The sequence below is a fragment of the Scyliorhinus torazame genome, chromosome 5 (genome assembly GCF_047496885.1).
Source record: "Scyliorhinus torazame isolate Kashiwa2021f chromosome 5, sScyTor2.1, whole genome shotgun sequence".
NCBI lineage: Eukaryota > Metazoa > Chordata > Chondrichthyes > Carcharhiniformes > Scyliorhinidae > Scyliorhinus > Scyliorhinus torazame.
Window position 1 is genome coordinate 74,454,027 of NC_092711.1, and position 20,379 is coordinate 74,474,405.

General features: G+C 45.5%; 1 protein-coding gene across 1 annotated transcript; it reads left to right on the plus strand.

Annotated features, from left to right (window-relative positions):
• Positions 1 to 976: 976 nt before the first annotated feature.
• On the plus strand, positions 977 to 19,027 carry LOC140422618 (uncharacterized). The gene is made up of 4 exons (XM_072507622.1): positions 977 to 992; positions 2,188 to 2,472; positions 3,267 to 3,320; positions 18,714 to 19,027. The coding sequence occupies exons 1-4, from the start codon at positions 977 to 979 to the stop codon at positions 19,025 to 19,027; spliced, it is 669 nt and encodes a 222-aa protein (XP_072363723.1).
• Positions 19,028 to 20,379: the final 1,352 nt, after the last annotated feature.

The window sequence follows — 20,379 nt, forward strand, 5'->3', positions numbered from 1 at the left end:
CAATTGCATTAGATTAACACAAACCTTCGAAAAGTAACTGCACAGGAAATAGGTAAATATTTGGATACTGGAATCATCAAGAACTTCCTGTTCCATTCCCGCATCATTCATTCCCACAATCAGATCATTCAGCACATGATGCCTATCTGACCTCTGAGCAGAACTACTAAATTACTCTCACTCCACTGCTCCGTTCCGCTGCCTTGCTAAAGGTTCAATTTCAGGACGTTATCCTATTCCTTTTTTTACTTTTAAATCCGCTTCCACCAGCCTTTTAGTCAGTGAACACGTCAGAAACACCCACATTGTAAAAGAAATACATGCGCAACTTGTCTGGTTCTTTGGCAGATGCCAATCCTTCAAATGAAAATCCTCTGGTGACTGAACCTTCTGCCACTAGAGGCAATATTTCCTTATTTATTCAACCGGAATTGTTGACAGCAGAGCAGACTCGATGGGCCGAGTGGCCTAATTCTGCTCCTATGTCTTATGGTCTTGTGGTCTAATATCAACCAAATATTCGCTCAGACTTCCCTGTTTTACAGAGAACAGGATCACATTCCCCAATCTTTGCACAAAGCGGAAGCATTTCTTCATTAGTTCCATTTTAATGATTCTGACCCGCACCCTTTCTGAGACCCTCAAATCATTCTCAGATGTGTAGACCAGATTTGAACATTAATCTAGCCGAGATATTATCAACGGTATACAAATGCATAGTTACCTTCAACAGTTTCACCTTCGATACACGCTTCCTGTTGATCAAGCCAATAACCTAAAATGCATTTAACAGAAGTCTCAACCTTTCCTCCCGTCACATCACCTCTCTCGCTCTTTCCACAGTGCCTTACAACTTGCAGCATTCACTTTATATTGTCTGTCCTCATTCTTCCAAGCCCCTAACCCGATCCCACAGTGTGCATTGCCCTTCTGAATATTTGTCCATTCTCTGTCACTACAAATGAGCATTCTGAATATGACAGAACTGGAAAGTAATCATTACTAAATTGAAGCATTGTTGGTATTATAAAACATAGACGGCGATGGTGCAGTAATCATCATGTATATTATAAATATCTACCTAGATATTATCAGTGGTCTGTATCATATTGTAACCTGATCATCAGTTTCTGGATTGAAGGAAGCTGCTGGTTCTGAGGCTCCGGCATTCTGATCAGTCACTTAACCGAGGCTCCGTGAACCCGTTCAGGGTTTGTTAAAGGTATTACCGGCACCATTGCAATAATAGTGGAAATACGACTACCCAACAAAATCACATGGACCGATCTCCCAACTCACTGCACTAAGGGATAGGGGCGGGAGCCTCCAGTGACAAAACAACACGTCCTCAACCCCCCTGTTCAATAGACTGAGGTGGGAGGGGATTTTTATAATAATCATAATAATCTTTATTATTGTCGCAAGTAGGCTTACATTAACACTGCAATGAAGTTATTGTGAAAATCCCCTAGTCGCCACATTCCGTCGCCTGTTCGGGTATACAGAGGGAGAATTCAGAATGTCCAATTCATCTAACAGCACGTCTTTCGGGACTTGTGGGAGGAAACCGGAGCACCCGGAGGAAACCCACACAGACACGGGGAGAACGGGCAGTCCCTGCACAGACAGTGACCCAAGTCACAAATCGACCCCTGGACCCTGGCGCTGTGAAGCAACAGTGCTAACCACTGTGCTACCTTGGCGCCCAGTTTGAGCTCCGTTTCAACCGCAGCTGACAAATCCAATGAAGCGACAGGAAACTGGAGGCTCCCTGGTAGCAGGAGCTGTGGACCTTCGACTGAGTGTTCACAACCGGCTGTTCCCCTTAAATACTCAAGTTCTGTTGTGAGGTGGACTGTGGGCGTGGCCTAATTTGCCGATATGAGGGCGTAATTTAATTTCAATTCAGCTCTGAGGAACAGTGCTCCAGAGCAGTCCAGGTCTGCAGTCTCCAGATCCCCGTCATCTAAACTATCAGCTCCAGGCAGCAGAACGATGGGAAGCCTCCTTGTTTTCACCCTGTGTGTCTGTTTACCCGGTGAGTACCGATCAAACTAACCCACATTGTGTGGATTTAATATAAAGCTGCCCGAGTCCATTCTAATTACATACCCTGTCTGGGGTTTTAGCCCTGATTTGTGTTTCTGGCTATGATGGTCCATTAAACTGTCTCTGTTTAATTTCCAGGATGTTTGAGTCAGTCAGTGACACAGAGCCCGGCAGCGGTGACCAGGGAGGAGTGCCAGTCTCTCACCATCTCCTGTGTTTTAGATAGTGGAGGCTATACTGTTAAATTGAAGAGCGGGGATTTCTTCAGACAAACCCAGCCCGGCACACAGCGGGAGCGGATCTCCAGCGGAGGGAGGTTTGTTGTGACGGTGAATGAAGCAGCAAGGACATTTTGGCTGGAAATTCGGGATGTGAGAGTTGAAGACAGCGCCACCTATTACTGTAAAGCTCAGTACCAATACTGGAGCACACAGTGATGGTTCTCGGCTTCCCGCGATACAAAATCCCTCACTGCGGATTATCACGTAAATAAACGTAAAAGCGGAGTTAATCTGCCCTGAAACCCCCACAGTTCCGCCTCACACTGTCTATCCAATGCTCTGGTTTATAATGAGACTGGATCATTACCGGTGACATCTTGAGTTTTATAAACGCCGAGTGTGTGCGGATGTTGATGCTTTTCCCGGAATTAGGGTCAGTGAATGGAGATTGGGAATAACTGATCTCAGTGACGAACCCTCAGACCAGCTGGATCCTGTTCCAACAGATGGAATTGGGAACCGCAGTCCCCACTGCTGAAGTTATGTCCCAACGTTCACCATATAGCCGGGGTTTTTATATTGACTTGCCATACGGTGCTACTTTGGGATATTCACAGTGACAGAGATCTGGACAATTTCCTCCGTACAAAGCAAATAGCAATTCGTCCGGCCTGGCAGCGAATTTTCGGGCTGATGTTATTGTGGCTGTAACCTGGTTACGTTTCATTGTAATTTCCACCATTTTCATCTTTCTTTTCCATTTTTCTTGGTTTATATGAAGCGAATATTTCCTGCCTCGTACAATTTAGTCACAGCTCAGGGCCTCACAGAGAACGGTTTAAATCAACAAAGTCTTTGAAACGTTGGGTGTTGTTTATGTATTTCAAACCTCCGAATCATTGGGCAGCTTCGAATGACTGGTGATCATTTTCCTGCTGGTTGAGGTGTCAGTGGTTATTGTACCGGGGAGTCTGAGAACCGTGTCACTGTGTAATACGTGGTACGATGCTTCTGCAGAGGGATCTGGGACGGTGGTGACTGTCACAGCCGGTAAGTGTCTCCAAACCCCGCTGTGTTACAGAGTGTATCGGTGAATGTTCAATTTATAATTATGATCTGTATTTCTTAAAACCGATTGAAACTGGAGCTCATCTGCGTTATAAGTAATATTATTGGCTGCAGATCATCCGCGATGCTGAGGAATCCTGGAGCATCCGCGATGCTGAGGAAGTTGTGGATAGCACATCCAGTGAGTTGGTCACACCGCAGATTAAAATTACTGAGGCAGATAGGGAATGGGTGACCAACAGACAGAGGAAGAGTAGGAAGGCCGTGCAGATTTACCGTTTTGGAAACTGTTGGGGGAGATGGCTCACCAGGGGAAGGTGGCAGCAGCCAGGTTCATGGCACCGTGGCTGGCTCTGCTGCACAGAAGGGCGGGAAAAAGAGTGGCAGAGCTATAGTGATAGGGGATTCAATTGTAAGGGGAATAGACAGGCGTTTCTGCGGACGCAAACGAGAATCCAGGTTGGTATGTTGCCTCCCTGGTGCAAGGGTCAAGGATGTCTCGGAGCGGCTGCAGGGCATTCTGGAGGGGGAGGGTGAACAGCCAGCTGTCGTGGTGCATATAGGCACCAACGATATAGGTAAAAAACGGGATGAGGTCCTACAAGCTGAATTTAGGGAGTTTGGAGTTAAACTAAAAAGTAGGACCTCAAAGGTAGTAATCTCAGGATTGCTACCAGTGCCACGTGATAGTCAGAGTAGGAATGACAGGATAGCTAGGATGAATACGTGGCTTGAGAGATGGTGCAAGAGGGAGGGTTTCAAATTCCTGGGACATTGGGACCGGTTCTGGGGGAGGTGGGACCTGTACAAATCGGACGGTCTGCATCTGGGTGGGACCGGAACCAATGTTCTCGGGGGTGTGTTTGCTAGTGCAGTTGGGGAGGGTTTAAACTAATGTGGCAGGGGGGTGGGAACCGATGTAGGAAGTCAGTGGGGACGGAAACAAAAGGCAGGAAGGGAGAATGTGTAAAGCATGACCAGAGAAAGCAGGGCAGAGAGCAAGGAAAGTCTACATTAAACTGCATTTATTTCAATGCAAGGGGCCTGACGGGCAAAGCGGATGAACTCAGGGCATGGATGGGCACATGGGACTGGGATATTATAGCTATGACTGAAACATGGCTAAGGGAGGGGCAGGACTGGCAGCTCAATGTTCCGGGGTACAGATGCTATAGAAAGGATAGAACAGGAGGTAAGAGAGGAGGGGGAGTGGCGTTTTTGATTAGGGAGAACATTACGGCAGTACTTAGAGGGGATATATCCGAGGGTTCGCCCACTGAGTCTATATGGGTGGAACTGAAAAATAAGAAGGGAGAGATCACCTTGATAGGACTGTACTACAGGCTCCCAAATAGTCAGCGGGAAATTGAGGAGCAAATATGTAAGGAGATTGCAGATAGCTGCAAGAAAAATAGGGTGGTAATAGTAGGGGACTTTAACTTTCCCAACATTGACTGGGACAGCCATAGCATTAGGGGCTTGGATCGAGGGAAATTTGTTGAGTGTATTCAGGAGGAATTTCTCATTCAGTATGTAGATGGACCGACTAGAGAGGGTGCACAACTTGACCTCGTCTTGGGAAATAAGGAAGGGCAAGTGACAGAAGTGTTAGTGAGGGATCACTTTGGGACAAGTGACCATAACTCCATTAGTTTTAAGATAGCTATGGAGAATGATAGGTCTGGCCCAAGAGTTAAAATTCCACGTCCACTGTCCCTGGCTCCTTCACGTGCAGGAAGTGTGTCCAGTTGCAGCTCCTGTTAGACCGCTTGATGGCTCTGGAGTTGCGGATGGACTCACTTTGGAGCGTCCGCGATGCTGAGGACGTCGTGGATAGCATGTTTAGCGAGTTGGTCACACCGCAGGTGAAAGGTACTGAGGGAGATAGTAAATGGGTGATCAAAAGACAGCAAGAGTAGGAAGGCAGTGCAGGTGTCCTCTGCAGTCATCTCCCTGGAAAACAGATATACCGCTTTGGATACTGTTGAGGGAGATGGCTCACCAGGGGAAGGCGGCAGCAGCCAGGTTCATGGCACCGTGGCTGGCTCTGCTGCGCAGCTGGGCAGGAAGAAGAATGGCAGGGCTATAGTGACAGGGGACTCAATTGTAAGGGGAATAGACAGGCGGTTCTGCGGACGAAATCGAGACTCCAGGATGGTATGTTGCCTCCCTGGTGCAAGGGTCAAGGATGTCTCGGAGCGGCTGCAGGACATTCTGGGGGGGGGGGGGGGGAGGGTGAACAGCCAGCTGTCGTGGTGCACGTAGGCACCAACGATATAGGTAAAAAACGGGACGCGGTCCTACAAGCTGAATTTAGGGAGCTAGGAGTTAAACTAAAAAGTAGGACCTCAAAGGTAGTAATCTCAGGATTGCTACCAGTGCCACGAGCTAGTCAGAGTAGGAATGTCAGGATAGAGAGGATGATTACGTGGCTCGAGAGATGGTGCAAGAGGGAGGGATTCAAACTCCTGGGACATTGGAACCGATTCTGGGGGAGGTGGGACCAGTACAAACCGGACCGTCTGCACCTGGGCAGGACTGGAACCGATGTCCTAGGGGGGGGGGGTGTTTGCTAGAGCTGTTGGGGAGAGTTTAAACTAATGTGGCAGGGGGATGGGAACCGATGCAGGAAGTTGGAAGGTAGTAAAACAGGGACAGAAATAAAAGGCAGTAAGGGGGAAAGTGTAAGGCAGAGAAGCCATTGTCAAAAATCAAAAAGGGCGACAGTACAAGGTACAGTGACTGAGGGGAGCTCAGTGAATAGGACCAGGAATACTAAAAGAAATAAAATGGGAAGTGAAAACATTAATGGTAAGCGATGCGGCAGGTTGTTACAGGAAGATGTGGGTTCGACGACAAGGAAAATTAGGAGAAAGGTTAAGAGGAAATATAACTTAGGAGAGGTTACTGATCGAGGTGTTAAGATTCAGAACAGAGGTAAAAAAAGCCAACATAAGTGTACTTTACCTGAATGCTCATAGTATTCGGAATAAGGTAAATGAGTTGATGGCGCAAATCATCGTGAATGACTATGATTTAGTGGCCATTACTGAAACATGGTTAAAGGATGGTCACGACTGGGAGTTAAATATCCGAGGGTATCAAACTTTTCGGAAAGACAGAGTGGATGGTAAGGGAGGTGGTGTAGCTCTGTTATTTAAGGATGACATCCGGGCAACAGTAAGGGATGACATCGGTGTTATGGAGGCTAACGTTGAATCCATTTGGGTGGAAATCAGGAATAGTAAGGCGAAAAAGTCACTGATAGGAGTAATCTATAGGCCACCAAATAGTAACATTATGGTGGGGCAGGCAATAAACAAAGAAATAACAGATGCATGTAGAAATGGTACAGCAGTTATCATGGGGGATTTTAATCTACATGTTGATTGGTTTAACCAGGTCGGTCAAAGCAGCCTTGAGGAGGAGTTTATAGAATGTATCCGCGATAGTTTCCTCGAACAGTATGTAATGGAACCTATGAGGGAACAAGCGGTCCTAGATCTGGTCCTGTGTAATGAGACAGGATTGATTCAGGATCTCATAGTTACGGATCCTCTCGGAAGGAGCGATCACAATATGGTGGAATTTAAAATATAGATGGAGGGTGAGAAGGTAAAATCAAGCACTAGTGTTTTGTGCTTAAAAAAAGGAGATTACAATGGGATGAGAGAAGAACTAGCTAAGGTAGACTGGGAGCAAAGACTTTATGGTGAAACAGTTGAGGAACAGTGGAGAACCTTCCAAGTGATTTTTCACAGTGCCCAGCAAAGGTTTATACCAACAAAAAGGAAGGACGGTAAAAAGAGGGACAATCGACCGTGGATATCTAAGGAAATAAGGGAGAGTATCAAATTGAAGGAAACAACATACAAAGTAGCAAAGATCAGTGGGAGACTAGAGGACTGGGAAATCTTTAGGGGGGCAACAGAAAGCTACTAAAAAAGCTATAAAGAAGAGTAAGATAGATTATGAGAGTAAACTTGCTCAGAATATAAAAACAGATAGTAAAAGTTTCTACAAATACATAAAACAAAAAAGCGTGGCTAAGGTAAATATTGGTCCTTTCGAGGATGAGAAGGGAGATTTAATAATGGGAGATGAGAAAATGGCTGAGGAACTGAACAGGTTTTTTGGGTCGGTCTTCACAGTGGAAGACACAAATAACATGCCAGTGACTGATGGAAATGAGGCTTTGACAGGTGAGGACCTTGAGAGGATTGTTATCACCAAGGAGGTAGTGATGGGCAAACTAATGGGGCTAAAGGTAGACAAGTCTCCTGGCTCTGATGGAATGCATCCCAGAGTGCTAAAAGAGATGGCTAGGGAAATTGCAAATGCACTAGTGATAATTTACCAAAATTCACTAGACTCTGGGGTGGTCCCGGCGGATTGGAAATTAGCAAACGTGACACCACTGTTTAAAAAAGGAGGTAGGCAGAAAGTGGGTAATTATAGGCCAGTGAGCTTAACTTCGGTAGTAGGGAAGATGCTGGAATCTATCATCAAGGAAGAAATAGCGAGGCACCTGGATGGAAATTGTCCCATTGGACAGACGCAGCATGGGTTCATAAAGGGCAGGTCGTGCCTAACTAATTTAGTGGAATCTTTTGAGGACATTAACAGTGCGGTAGATAACGGGGAGCCAATGGATGTGGTATATCTGGATTTCCAGAAAGCCTTTGACAAGGTGCCACACAAAAGGTTGTTGCATAAGATAAAGATGCATGGCATTAAGGGGAAAGTAGGAGCATGGATAGAGGATTGGTTAATTAATAGAAAGCAAAGAGTGGGGATTAATGGGTGTTTCTCTGGTTGGCAATCAGTAGCTAGTGGTGTCCCTCAGGGATCAGTGTTGGGCCCACAACTGGTCACAATTTACATAGATGATTTGGAGTTGGGGACCAAGGGCAATGTGTCCAAGTTTGCAGACGACACTAAGATAAGTGGTAAAGCAAAAAGTGCAGAGGATACTGGAAGTCTGCAGAGGGATTTGGGCAGGCTAAGTGAATGGGCTAGGGTCTGGCAGATGGAATACAATGTTGACAAATGTGAGGTTATCCATTTTGGTAAGAATAACGGCAAAAGGGATTATTATTTAAATGATAAAATATTAAAACATGCTGCTGTGCAGAGAGACCAGGGTGTGCTCGTGCATGAGTCGCAGAAAGTTGGTTTTCAGGTGCAACAGGTGATTAAGAAGGCAAATGGAATATTGTCCTTCATTGCTAGAGGGATGTAGTTTAAGACTAGGGAGGTTATGCTGCAATTGTATAAGGTGTTAGTGAGGCCACACCTGGAGTATTGTGTTCAGTTTTGGTCTCCTTACTTGAGAAAGAACGTACTGGCACTGGAGGGTGTGCAGAGGAGATTCACTAGGTTAATCCCAGAGCTGAAGGGGTTGGATTACGAGGAGAGGTTGAGTAGACTGGGACTGTACTCGTTGGAATTTAGAAGGATGAGGGGGGATCTTATAGAAACATATACAATTATGAAGGGAATCGATAGGATAGATGCGGGCAGGTTGTTTCCACTGGCGGGTGAAAGCAGAACTAGGGGGCATAGCCTCAAAATAAGGGGAAGTAGATTTAGGACTGAGTTTAGGAGGAACTTCTTCACCCAAAGGGTTGTGAATGTATGGAATTCCTTGCCCAGTGAAGCAGTAGAGGCTCCTTCATTAAATGTTTTTAAGATAAAGATAGATAGTTTTTTGAAGAATAAAGGGATTAAGGGTTATGGTGTTCGGGCCGGAAAGTGGAGCTGAGTCCACAAAAGACCAGCCATGATCTCATTGTATGGCGGAGCAGGCTCGAGGGGCCAGATGGCCTACTCCTGCTCCTAGTTCTTATGTTCTTATGTTAATTGGGGCAAGGCAAATTTTGATGGTATCAGACAGGAACTTTCAGAGGTAGATTGGGGGAGACTGTTGGCAGATAAAGGGACGGCTGGTAAATGGGAGGCTTTTAAAAATGTGTTAACCAGGGTGCAGGGTAAGCACATTCCCTTTAGAGTGAAGGGCAAGGCTGGTAGAAGTAGGGAACCCTGGATGACTCGAGATATTGAGACTCTGGTCAAAAAGAAGAAGGAGGAATATGACGTACATAAACAACTGGGATCAAGTGGATCCTTGAAGAGTATAGAGATTTTCGAAATAGAGTTAAGAGGGAAATCAGGAGGGCAAAAAAGGGACATGAAATTGCTTTGGCAAATAATGCAAAGGAGAATCCAAAGAGATTCTACAGATACATAAAGGGGAAAAGAGTAACTAGGGACAGAGTAGGGCCTCTTAAGGATCAACAAAGACATCTATTTGCAGAGCCACAAGAGTTGGGTGCGATCCTGAATGAATATTTCTCATCGGTATTCACGGTGGAGAAAGGCATGGATGTTAGGAAACTAAGGGAAATAAATAGTGATGTCTTGAGAAGTGTGCATATTACAGAGGAGGACGTGCTAGAAGTCTTAAAGCGCATCAAGGTAGATAAATCCCCGGGACCTGATGAAATGTATCCCAGGATGTTGTGGGAGGCTAGGGAGGAAATTGCGGGTCCCCTAACAGAGATATTTGAATAATCGGCAGCCACAGGTGAGGTGCCTGAAGATTGGAGAGTGGCGAATGTTGTGCCCTTGTTTAAGAAGGGCAGCAGGGGAAAGCCTGGGAACTACAGACCGGTGAGCCTAACGTCTGTAGTAGGTAAGTTGCTAGAAGATATTCTGAGAGACAGGATCTACAAGCATTTAGAGAGACAAGGACTGATTCGGGGCAGTCAGCATAGCTTTGTGCATGGAAAATCATGTCTCACAAATTTGATTGAGTTTTTTGAAGGGGTGACCAAGAAGGTAGATGAGGGCAGTGCAGTAGACGTTGTCTACATGGACTTTAGCAAAGCTTTTGACAAGGTACCGCATGGTAGGTTGTTGCAGAAGGTTAAAGCTCACGGGATCCAGGGTGAGGTTGCCAATTGGATTCAAAATTGGCTGGACGACAGAAGACAGAGGGTGGTTGTAGAGGGTTGTTTTGCAAACTGGAGGCTGTGACCAGCGGATCGGTGCTGGGTCCACTGTTATTTGTGATTTATATTAATGATTTGGATGAGAATTTAGGAGGCATGGTTAGTAAGTTTGAAGATGACACCAAGATTGGTGGCACAGTGGATAGTGAAGAAGGTTATCTAGGATTGCAACGGGATCTTGATCAATTAGGCCAGTGGGCCGACGAATGGCAGATGGAGTTTAATTTAGATAAATGTGAGGTGATGCATTTTGGCAGATCGAATCAGGCCAGGACCTACTCAGTTAATGGTATGGCGTTGGGGAGAGTTATAGAACAAAAAGATCTGGGAGTACAGGTTCATAGCTCCTTGAAGGTGGAGTCGCAGGTGGACAGGGTGGTGAAGAAGGCATTCGGCATGCTTGGTTTTATTGGTCAGAACATTGAATACAGGAGTTGGGACGTCTTGTTGAAGTTGTACAAGACATTGGTCTGGCCACACTTGGAATACTGTGTGCAGTTCTGGTCGCCCTATTATAGAAAGGATATTATTAAACTAGAAAGAGTGCAGAAAAGATTTACTAGGATGTTGCCGGGACTTGATGGTTTGAGTTATAAGGAGAGGCTGGATAGACTGGGACTTTTTTCCCTGGAGCGTAGGAGGCTTAGGGGTGATCTTATAGAGGTCTATAAAATAATGAGGGGCATAGATAAGGTAGATAGTCAACATCTTTTCCCAAAGGTAGGGGAGTCTAAAATTAGAGGGCATAGGTTTAAGGTGAGAGGGGAGAGTTTCAGAAGGGCCCAGAGGGGCAATTTATTCACTCAGAGGGTAGTGAGTGTCTGGAATGGGCTGCCAGAGGTAGTAGTAGAGGCGGGTACAATTGTGTCTTTTAAAAAGCATTTAGATAGTTACATGGGTAAGATGGGTATAGAGGGTTATGGACCAAGTGCGGGCAACTGGGACTAGCTTATTGGTAAAAACTGGGCGGCATGGACTGGTTGGGCCGAAGGGCCTGTTTCCATGCTGAAAAAAAAAAAGAAAAAAAAAAGATTTTGATTTCAGAGCAGAATATGATTCTGGAGTTGGGTCCAGGTCTTTCCTGTGGAAACTGTATATGGAGCAGGAGGTTAGAGGGATAGGGGTAGTGGTAATTGTGGTTGGGTGGTGTTGGCGGCGGTTGACAGTATGTGGACTATTACTCGGTTTAATGGCACATCAGGTGCATGCTCAACATCACAGGCTCTCTCATTCCTAACTGTTTTTAATGAAAGCAGATTGTCGATCGTCGATAGTGCGGACTCCGCTGTCGGAGTTGGACTGTAAGGGGGGGTCTCTGTCTGTCCATTTGGGCACCAAGAACATAGAACATACAGTGCAGAAGGAGGCCATTCGGCCCATCGAGTCTGCACCGACCCACTTAAGCCCACATTTCCACCAAATTCCGTAACCCAATAACCCCTCCTAACCTTTTTGGTCACTAAAGGCAATTTAGCATGGCTAATCCACCTAACCAGCACGTCTTTGGTCTGTGGGAAGAAACCGGAGCACCCGGAGGAATCCCACGCAGACACGGGGAGAACGTGCAGACTCCGCACAGACAGTGACCCAGCAGGCAATCGAACCTGGGACCCTGGCGCTGTGCAGCCACAGTTCTACCCACTTGTGCTACCATGCTGCTCCCCGTGCTGACCACGTCGGGTCTTAGAGCTCTCTTCACGGCAGCCGTTCGTTCTCCAAACTGCGCAATGTGATTGATGCACCGTGTGAATAAACTCAACATTTCAGGAAATGTATATACCGACATTTGAAACAGTCCGGAGAAAAATCACGAGGTTGATCCCGTCTTTGGAGGTAATTTCTATGAAGGAGTCTCAAAGAAAGAGACGTAACCGTATTGAGACATATAGGATACTCTGGGGGCTTGACAGGCTGGATGCTGAGAGGATTTCCTCTTGTGTCTCGAGTGTCTCGAAACAGAGAGCATGATATCTGAGTCAAAGCACGCCAGGTAAAACAGAGATCAGGAGGAATCTGTTCTCTCAGAGAGCCGTGAATCTGTGGAATACTGGCGCTAAGCATGTTCAAGGCTGAGAGAGGCAGATATTTAATCAATGAGGGGATCGAGCGCTAGGGGTATAAGGTGGGACAGTAGAGTTGAGGATTATCGTCATGAAAAATATTAAGGTGGATAAGTCCCCAGGGCATGATGGGATCTGCCCCAGAATACTGAAGGAGGCAAGAGAGAAAACTGCTGAGGTCTTGACAGAAATCGTTGGACCCTCACTGTCTTCCGGTGATGTCCCGGAGGACTGGATAATAGCCAATGTTGTTCCATTGTTTAAGAAGGGTAGCAAGGATAATCCGGGGGACTACAGGCCGCTGACCCTTACGTCACTGGTAGGGAAATTACCGGACAGAATTCTTCGAGACAGGATCTACTCCTATTTGAAAGCAAGTAGACATATGAGCGAAAGACAGCACGGTTTTGTGAAGGGGATGTCGTGTCTCGCTAACTTGACTTTTTTGAGGAGGTCACAAAGATGGTTGCTGCAGGTAGGGCAGTGTATGTTGTCTATATGGATACAGAACTTGCTAGGTCATAGAAGGCAGAGAGTAGCAATGGAAGGGTGCTTTTCTGATTGGAGGGCTGTGACTAGTGGTGTTTCGCAGGGATCAGTGCTGGGACCTTTGCTGTTCGTAGTATATACAAATGATTTGGAGGAAAATGTAGCGCGTCTGATTAGTCAGTTTGCGGACGACACAAAAGTTGGTGGAATTGCGGATAGAGATTAGGACTGTCAGGGGATACAGCAGGATTTATTTCCTTTGGAGACTTGGGCTGAGAGATGGCAGATGGAGTTTAATCCGGACAAATGTGACGTAATGCATTTTGGAAGGTCTAATACAGGTAGAAAATATACAGTGAATGGTAGAACCCTAAAGAATATTGACAGTCAGAGAGATCTTGGGTACAGGTCCACAGGTCACTAAAAGTGGCAACATAGGCAGAGAAGGTAGTCAAGAGGCATACGGCATGCTTGCCTTCATTGGCCGGGGCATTGAGTATAAAAATAGCCACGTCATGTTGCAGCTATATAGAACCTTTGTTAGGCCACACTTGGAGTATAGTGTTCAATTTTGGTCGCCACACTACCAGAAGGATGTGGAGGCTTTCGAGAGGGTGCAGAAGAGATTTCCCAGGATGTTTCCTGGTATGGAGGGCATTAGCTATTCAGATAGGTTGAATAAACTCCGTTTGTTCTCACTGGAACGATGGAGTTTGAGGGGACGTAATAGAGGTCTACAGAATTATGAGGGACAGAGGCAGAGTGGATAGCCAGAGACTTTTTTTCCAGGTAGAGGGGTCAATTACTAGCGGGCATAGGTTTAAGGTGCGCGGGGGGCGGGGGGGGGGCGGTAACGGGGGGGGGACGGTTTAGAGGAGATGTACGAGGCACGTTTTTTACACAGAGGTTAGTGGGTGCCTGGAACTCGTTGCCCGAGGAGGTGGTGAAAGCAGGAAGGATAGTGACCTTTAAGGGGCATCTTGACAAATATATGAATAGGATGGGAATAGAGAGATACGGACCCCAGAAGTGTAGACGATTTTAGTTTAGACGGGCAGCATGGTCGGCTTGGAGGGCCGAAGGGGCTGTTCCTGTGCTCTACTTTTCTTTGTTCTTTTGATTATATTAGATTAGCCATGATCTCATTGAATGCAGGAACAGGCTCGATGGACCGAGTGGCCAACTTCAGCTCCTAATTCTTATTTTCTTAACATAGAACATAGAAAATACAGCACAGAACAGGCCCTTCGGCCCACGATGTTGTGCCGAACCTTTGTCCTAGATTAATCATAGATTATCATTGAATTTACAGTGCAGAAGGAGGCCATTCGGCCCCCTGACTCTGCACTGGCTCTTGGAAAGAACACCCTACCCAAACTCAACACCTCCACCCAACACCAAGGGCAATTCTGGACACTAAGGGCAATTTATCATGGCCAATCCACCTACCCTGCACATCTTTGGACTGTGGGAGGAAACCGGAGCACCCGGAGGAAACCCACGCAGACACGGGGAGGACGTGCAGACTCCGCACAGACAGTGACCCAAGCCGGAATCGAACCTGGGACCCTGGAGCTGTGAAGCAATTGTGCTATCCACAATGCTACCGTGCTGCCCTTAAGAACAAATAAATCTACACTATATCATTTTACGGTAATCCATGTACCTATCCAATAGCTGCTTGAAGGTCCCTAATGTTTCCGACTCAACTGCTTCCACAGGCAGTGCATTCCATGCCCCCACTACTCTCTGGGTAAAGAACCTACCTCTGATATCCCTCCTATATCTTCCACCTTTCACCTTAAATTTATGTCCCCTTGTAATGGTTTGTTCCACCCGGGGAAAAAGTCTCTGACTGTCTACTCTATCTATTCCCCTGATCATCTAATAAACCTCTATCAAGTCGCCCCTCGTCCTTCTCCGTTCTAATGAGAAAAGGCCTAGCACCCTCAACCTTTCCTCGTAAGACCTACTCTCCATTCCAGGTAACATCCTGGTAAATCTTCTTTGCATCTTTTCCAAAGCTTCGACATCCTTCCTAAAATGAGGTGACCAGAACTGTACACAGTACTCCAAATGTGGCCTTACCAAAGTTTTGTACAGCTGCATCATCACCTCACAGCTCTTAAATTCAATCCCTCTGTTAATGAACGCGAGCACACAGTAGACCTTCTTCACAGCTCTATCCACTTGAGTGCAACTTTCAAAGATCTATGGACATAGACCCCACGATCTCTCTGCTCCTCCACATTGCCAAGAACTCTACCGTTAACCCTGTATTCCGCATTCATATTTGTCCTACCAAAATGGACAACCTCACACTTTTCAGGGTTAAACTCCATCTGCCACTTCTCAGCCCAGCTCTGCATCCTAGCTATGTCTCTTTGCAGCCGACAACAGCCCTCCTTACTAGCCACAACTCCACCAATCTTCGTATCGTCTGCAAATTTACTGACACACCCTTCAACTCCCTCATCCAAGTCATTAATGAAAATCACAAACAGCAGAGGACCCAGAACTGATCCCTGCGGTACGCCACTGGTAACTGGGATCCAGGCTGAATATTTTCCATCCACCACCACTCTCTGACTTCCAGCGATTAGCCAGTTCGTTATCCAACTGGCCAAATTTCCCACTATCCCATGCCTCCTTACTTTCTGCAGAAGCCTACCATGGGGAACCTTATCAAATGCCTTACTAAAATCCATGTACACTACATCCACTGCTTTACCTTCATCCACATGCTTGGTCACCTCCTCAAAGAATTCAGTAAGATTTGTAAGGCAAGACCTACCGCTCACAAATCCGTGCTGACTATCCTTAATCAAGCAGTGTCTTTCCAGATGCTCAGAAATCCTATCCTTCAGTACCCTTTCCATTACTTTGCCTACCACCGAGGTAAGACTAACTGGCCTGTAATTCCCAGGGTTATCCCTAGTCCCTTTTTTGAACAGGGGCACGACATTCGCCTCTCTCCAATCCCCTGATACCACCCGTGTTGACAGTGAGGACGAAAAGATCATTGCCAACGGCTCTGCAATTTCATCTCTTGCTTCCCATAGAATCCTTGGGTATATCCCGTCAGGCCCGGGGGACTTGTCTATCCTCAAGTTTTTCAAAATGCCCAACACATCTTCCTTCCTAACAAGTATTTCCTCGAGCTTACCAGTCTGTTTCACACTGTCCTCTCCAACAATATCGCCCCTCTCATTTGTAAATACAGAAGAAAAGTACTCGTTCAAGACCTCTCCTATCTCTTCAGACTCAATACACAATCTCCCGCTACTGTCCTTGATCGGACCTACCCTCGCTCTAGTCATTCTCATATTTATGGTCTTATGGGGTAATAGGACTACAGCCAGGTTAGAGACCTGCAGCGGCTCGTCCAATACCTGCCCCTAGACAGCAGGAGCGTGACACAGCACACTTCAGAATAAGATTATTGCAGCTCCAGATGGAATTTTATTAATGTGCAATACGTCACTGAAATTAGTTACGTTGTACCAGCCATTTATTTCATTTGCTTTCATATAAGATTCACTTTGCTCCTTGTTTTCCGCCATCAGATGTAAATGTGATAGTTTGGGAATGCAGACACTTCCTATTTTGAATGCAGATGCTTGAAAGGTGGGAATGCTGTAATTATCAATATCCCTGATTATTGTTAAATGAAACAGTGACAGTGCAGTGAGAGAATGAGGATCATGTCTTAAAATAATAAAGGAGAACGGTAACATAGAGGACAATTATAAGCTGGGGGAATGTTAATTTAGAACCAGCAATATATAATTAATGGAGGGGAAAGGAAGATTGGCTGATCTCTGAATACAGCCAGATACACGGGTGCATTATCGGGTTTGGAGATGAAAGGACTGAAATGGACTACGGTCTGGAATGCTGCATAGGATTCAGTCTCCTCAGTTCAGAAACGATCTCCATGCTTGGGAGGAAATTTAACAAATATTCCTGAGATACATTACTCTGAGTTGAAATTAAGTTCTTTAGACCGAGATTCCATGTAATGTAGAGCTCGGAGATGTAACTTCGCCAGAACATACAATGTGTTCAAGGGGCTTGGCAGAGCAGATACTGGGTAAGTGTATCCACGCTGTTTAGGTTATAACTTGGGATTCCAGTTTCAGAATATGTGTTTCGGCAGTAGAGTAAAGAAGAGGATACATTTCTTTAGTTAATCAATTCTTGTGAATCTTTGATTTCTGTTCCTCAGAGAGTTCTGGATTCTCAGATGTGAGTTTATTCATAGAAGTGTTCAATAGATGATTAGATACAAAAGTATCAAAGGTAATGGCGACAATGGGGGACTAGTTGTTGAGGTAGGGGATCAGCGATGATATAAATGAATTGCGGGTCAACTTTGAAAGGAGATCTCGTTTGAATCTTGCAGTTCTGAGGACGGAAATCAGCAACAATGCAAATCTCTCTGGAAAGATTCAACATGTTGGGTCCATTTTCACCGAAGGATGGAGAATCACGAGGAGGATTGATACATAAATTAAATTATGAACATAAATATAAATGGCGATTTGTGCGTTTTTCCAGAGGAAGGGACGGTGAACATGTAATAGTCATTAACAGAAAACAGACACAAATTGAAAACAGATATTTCAACTCAGAGACAGCAGGATATACAATTCGCTGCCACATTGAGTGGTTGGCGCAGAGACTATTGGTTCAGAAATGGGTAGGATTGAAAATAAAGGAAGGGAAACAGAATGGAGCGAAACAAGGTGCTGGATGGAAATGGCCAACTCGATTTCGGGCGGGTTAGGCTGACCTGGAGTATGCATAGACATAAATCAGTTGGGCCAAATCGTTCATTCCTCTCCAGTAAATTATACACAATGTAAAACTTACAGAAAAGTCCGCTCAGAGAACCCGGGAAAGAATCAGTTAATAAAGAGAAAGAATTGTAATTGTCAGAGAGCCGGAAGAGGCAGTTGCCAGTGAGTAACAGTAAACCCACTGCGGAAACTGAACAGACTGAACCCAGCCGACAACTGAGAGACTTTGGGACAAGTTCCCACGATCACGAAAAGCACAGACAGCGCAAAGTAAATGTAGAAATAAAATGAAACTAACAGTAAATGGTTCAATTTAAAGAGAAACGGAGAAAAATATTATTGATTGAAGAAAATAGACAAATAGAGTAAAAGGCAATCAGAAACTCCGGGAAATTATAAATTGCAGTCAGTGATTGACATATAACTACGGATGTCCAACGTCGGTTTGTATCCATAGCCAATGAATCGCAATCATTTTCTGTTGGATCTTGCTGCGCTAAGTGATAAATGCAGTTCGGTTACACTCGGCCAGTTATATCAGGAAACAGATTGTCTCACTGATATGAAAATGTTCCCACGCGTCTGTCCCTCAGCAAGGAAAATAGGAGCAGAAATGTCACACCCACGGTAAAACCATTCAGAAGTGAGGAATGCAGTAGGCACCACGGGCAGATGCTGCCCTTTTGACAATGAAATACAATTCTTCCCATGAACCATTTAATTTTCCCATGAATCTGCATTTTCCTATCCCGGTCATTGACGATTGCCAGATTATAAACCTTTGTGGAATCAGCTCCCACCACTCATTCCGTCAATGCATGGCGGAACTTTCGAGCTTGTGGCGGGAAAGATAATAACCACTCATCCCTCACTGGTTCGTGTTGACATAAAAGTTCATACAGTTCAAGCAGAATTAAAATAAAAACAATGCTATAAACAACGGAGCTATTCACGTGATTGACAAATAATGGCTCTCCGAATAAAACAAATGTCGTTTTTTTAATCCGCCAGATTCCTGTCCCTTGGTGTCCAAGAACCCGCCTCTCCAAACCTCTGCTCCAGGTGACACGGTTACTTTGAACTGGGAATATTCAGGGTTCTGTCAGTACACAGCACACTGGTACCGTCAGTCCTCAGGACAGGCTCCGGAATACTTGCTTCAGAGACACACTTCAGGACAGGAGAATAAAGGAAACGCTGCCGGTGGGAGAATTTCTGCTTCTATTGATACTGCCAAGAGAATCAGCCGGTTAAAGATCTCCAAACTTCAACAGAGCGACTCTGCTGTGTATTACTGTGATCTGAGCCGCCGCGCAGCACAGTGATACAGAGCACGGAAAGAGCTGTACAAAAACCTGAACATGGTGAGGATTACACACACAGTGATACTGAGCACGGAGAGAGCTGTACAGAAACCTGAACATGGTGAGGATTACACACACAGTGATACAGAGCACGGAGAGAGCTGTACAAAAACCTGAACATGGTGAGGATTACACACACAGTGACACAGAGCACGGAGTGAGCTGTACAGAAACCTGAACATGGTGAGGATTACACACACAGTGACACAGAACACGGGGAGAGCTGTACAAAAACGTGAGCATGGATCAAGAAAAATGGTTTAACCACTGATTATCCTGGGGTATTTGCCAATCGTGTGAATTGCTCAGTTTGTGTGGCAATTTTATCACTTTAATTGCATTTGAATTGTATTCACTGTTACAATACAATTCTTACAATGCAAACCACTGGGGACTGAGGTGATATTTTATTCCAGCCAGTACGCTCTAACGATCTGGAATGCACTGTCAGAATGGGAGGTGGGAGCTGATTGAACAGTGATTTACAAACGGGTAAAGGTCAAATACGGGAAAAGGATAATAACAGGGCTATGGGAAAATCATGGTCGAATAGTATTTCATTCATGAAGGAAAGACATTCACCCGAGGTAGCGAATGTCATCCTTATTTATGTTTGATTCTACCATGGATATCACTACTCAGTTCCTTTTTACCTTGCTGAGAGACAAACCCAAGGGATCATTTTTTCATCCGTGAGCCAATCTGTTCCTAAAATACCTGGGCGGACAGTAACCCAAGCGGTCTTTATCACCAGGCACAGCAAGATCCAACATAATTTATTGCGAATCAACAGGAACTGTGGGGCGCAACTGATGTTGAACACCGGTGGTCAGCGGTCAATCCCTGACTGCGGTTTAACATTTCCCGGAGTTTCTGATTGCCTTTTCATCGATTTGACAATTTTCTTCTATCAATAATTTTTTTCTTCCGTTTCTCTTTAGATTTATGTATTTACTGTTAGTTTCGATTTGTTTCTAAATTTACTTTGTGCTGTTTGTGTTTCTCGTAATCGTGGGAACTTGTCCCAAAGTCTCACAGTTGTCGGTTGGGTTCAGTCTGCTCAGTTTCCGCAGTGGGTTTTACTGCTACTCACTGGGAACCGCCTCTTCCGGCTCTCTGCCAATTACAATTCTTTCCGCCCATTGACTGATTCTCTCCATGGTTCTCTGTGCGCAGTATTATCTGCGGTTTACATAGTATAGAAATTGCGGAAGAGGAATAGACCATTCGGCCCAACTAAATTGTATTTGCGCATATGCTCCAGACCAGACTGTCCCCTCCCGCGCGACATCTAATTGACCATTCCCATCCAG

Coding starts and splice junctions, on each gene's coding strand:
- LOC140422618 (XM_072507622.1), top strand. Junction 2,473..3,266: donor TAAAGCTCAGTACCAATACT/GGAGCACACAGT, acceptor CACTGTGTAATA/CGTGGTACGATGCTTCTGCA. Junction 3,321..18,713: donor GGTGGTGACTGTCACAGCCG/GTAAGTGTCTCC, acceptor TTAATCCGCCAG/ATTCCTGTCCCTTGGTGTCC.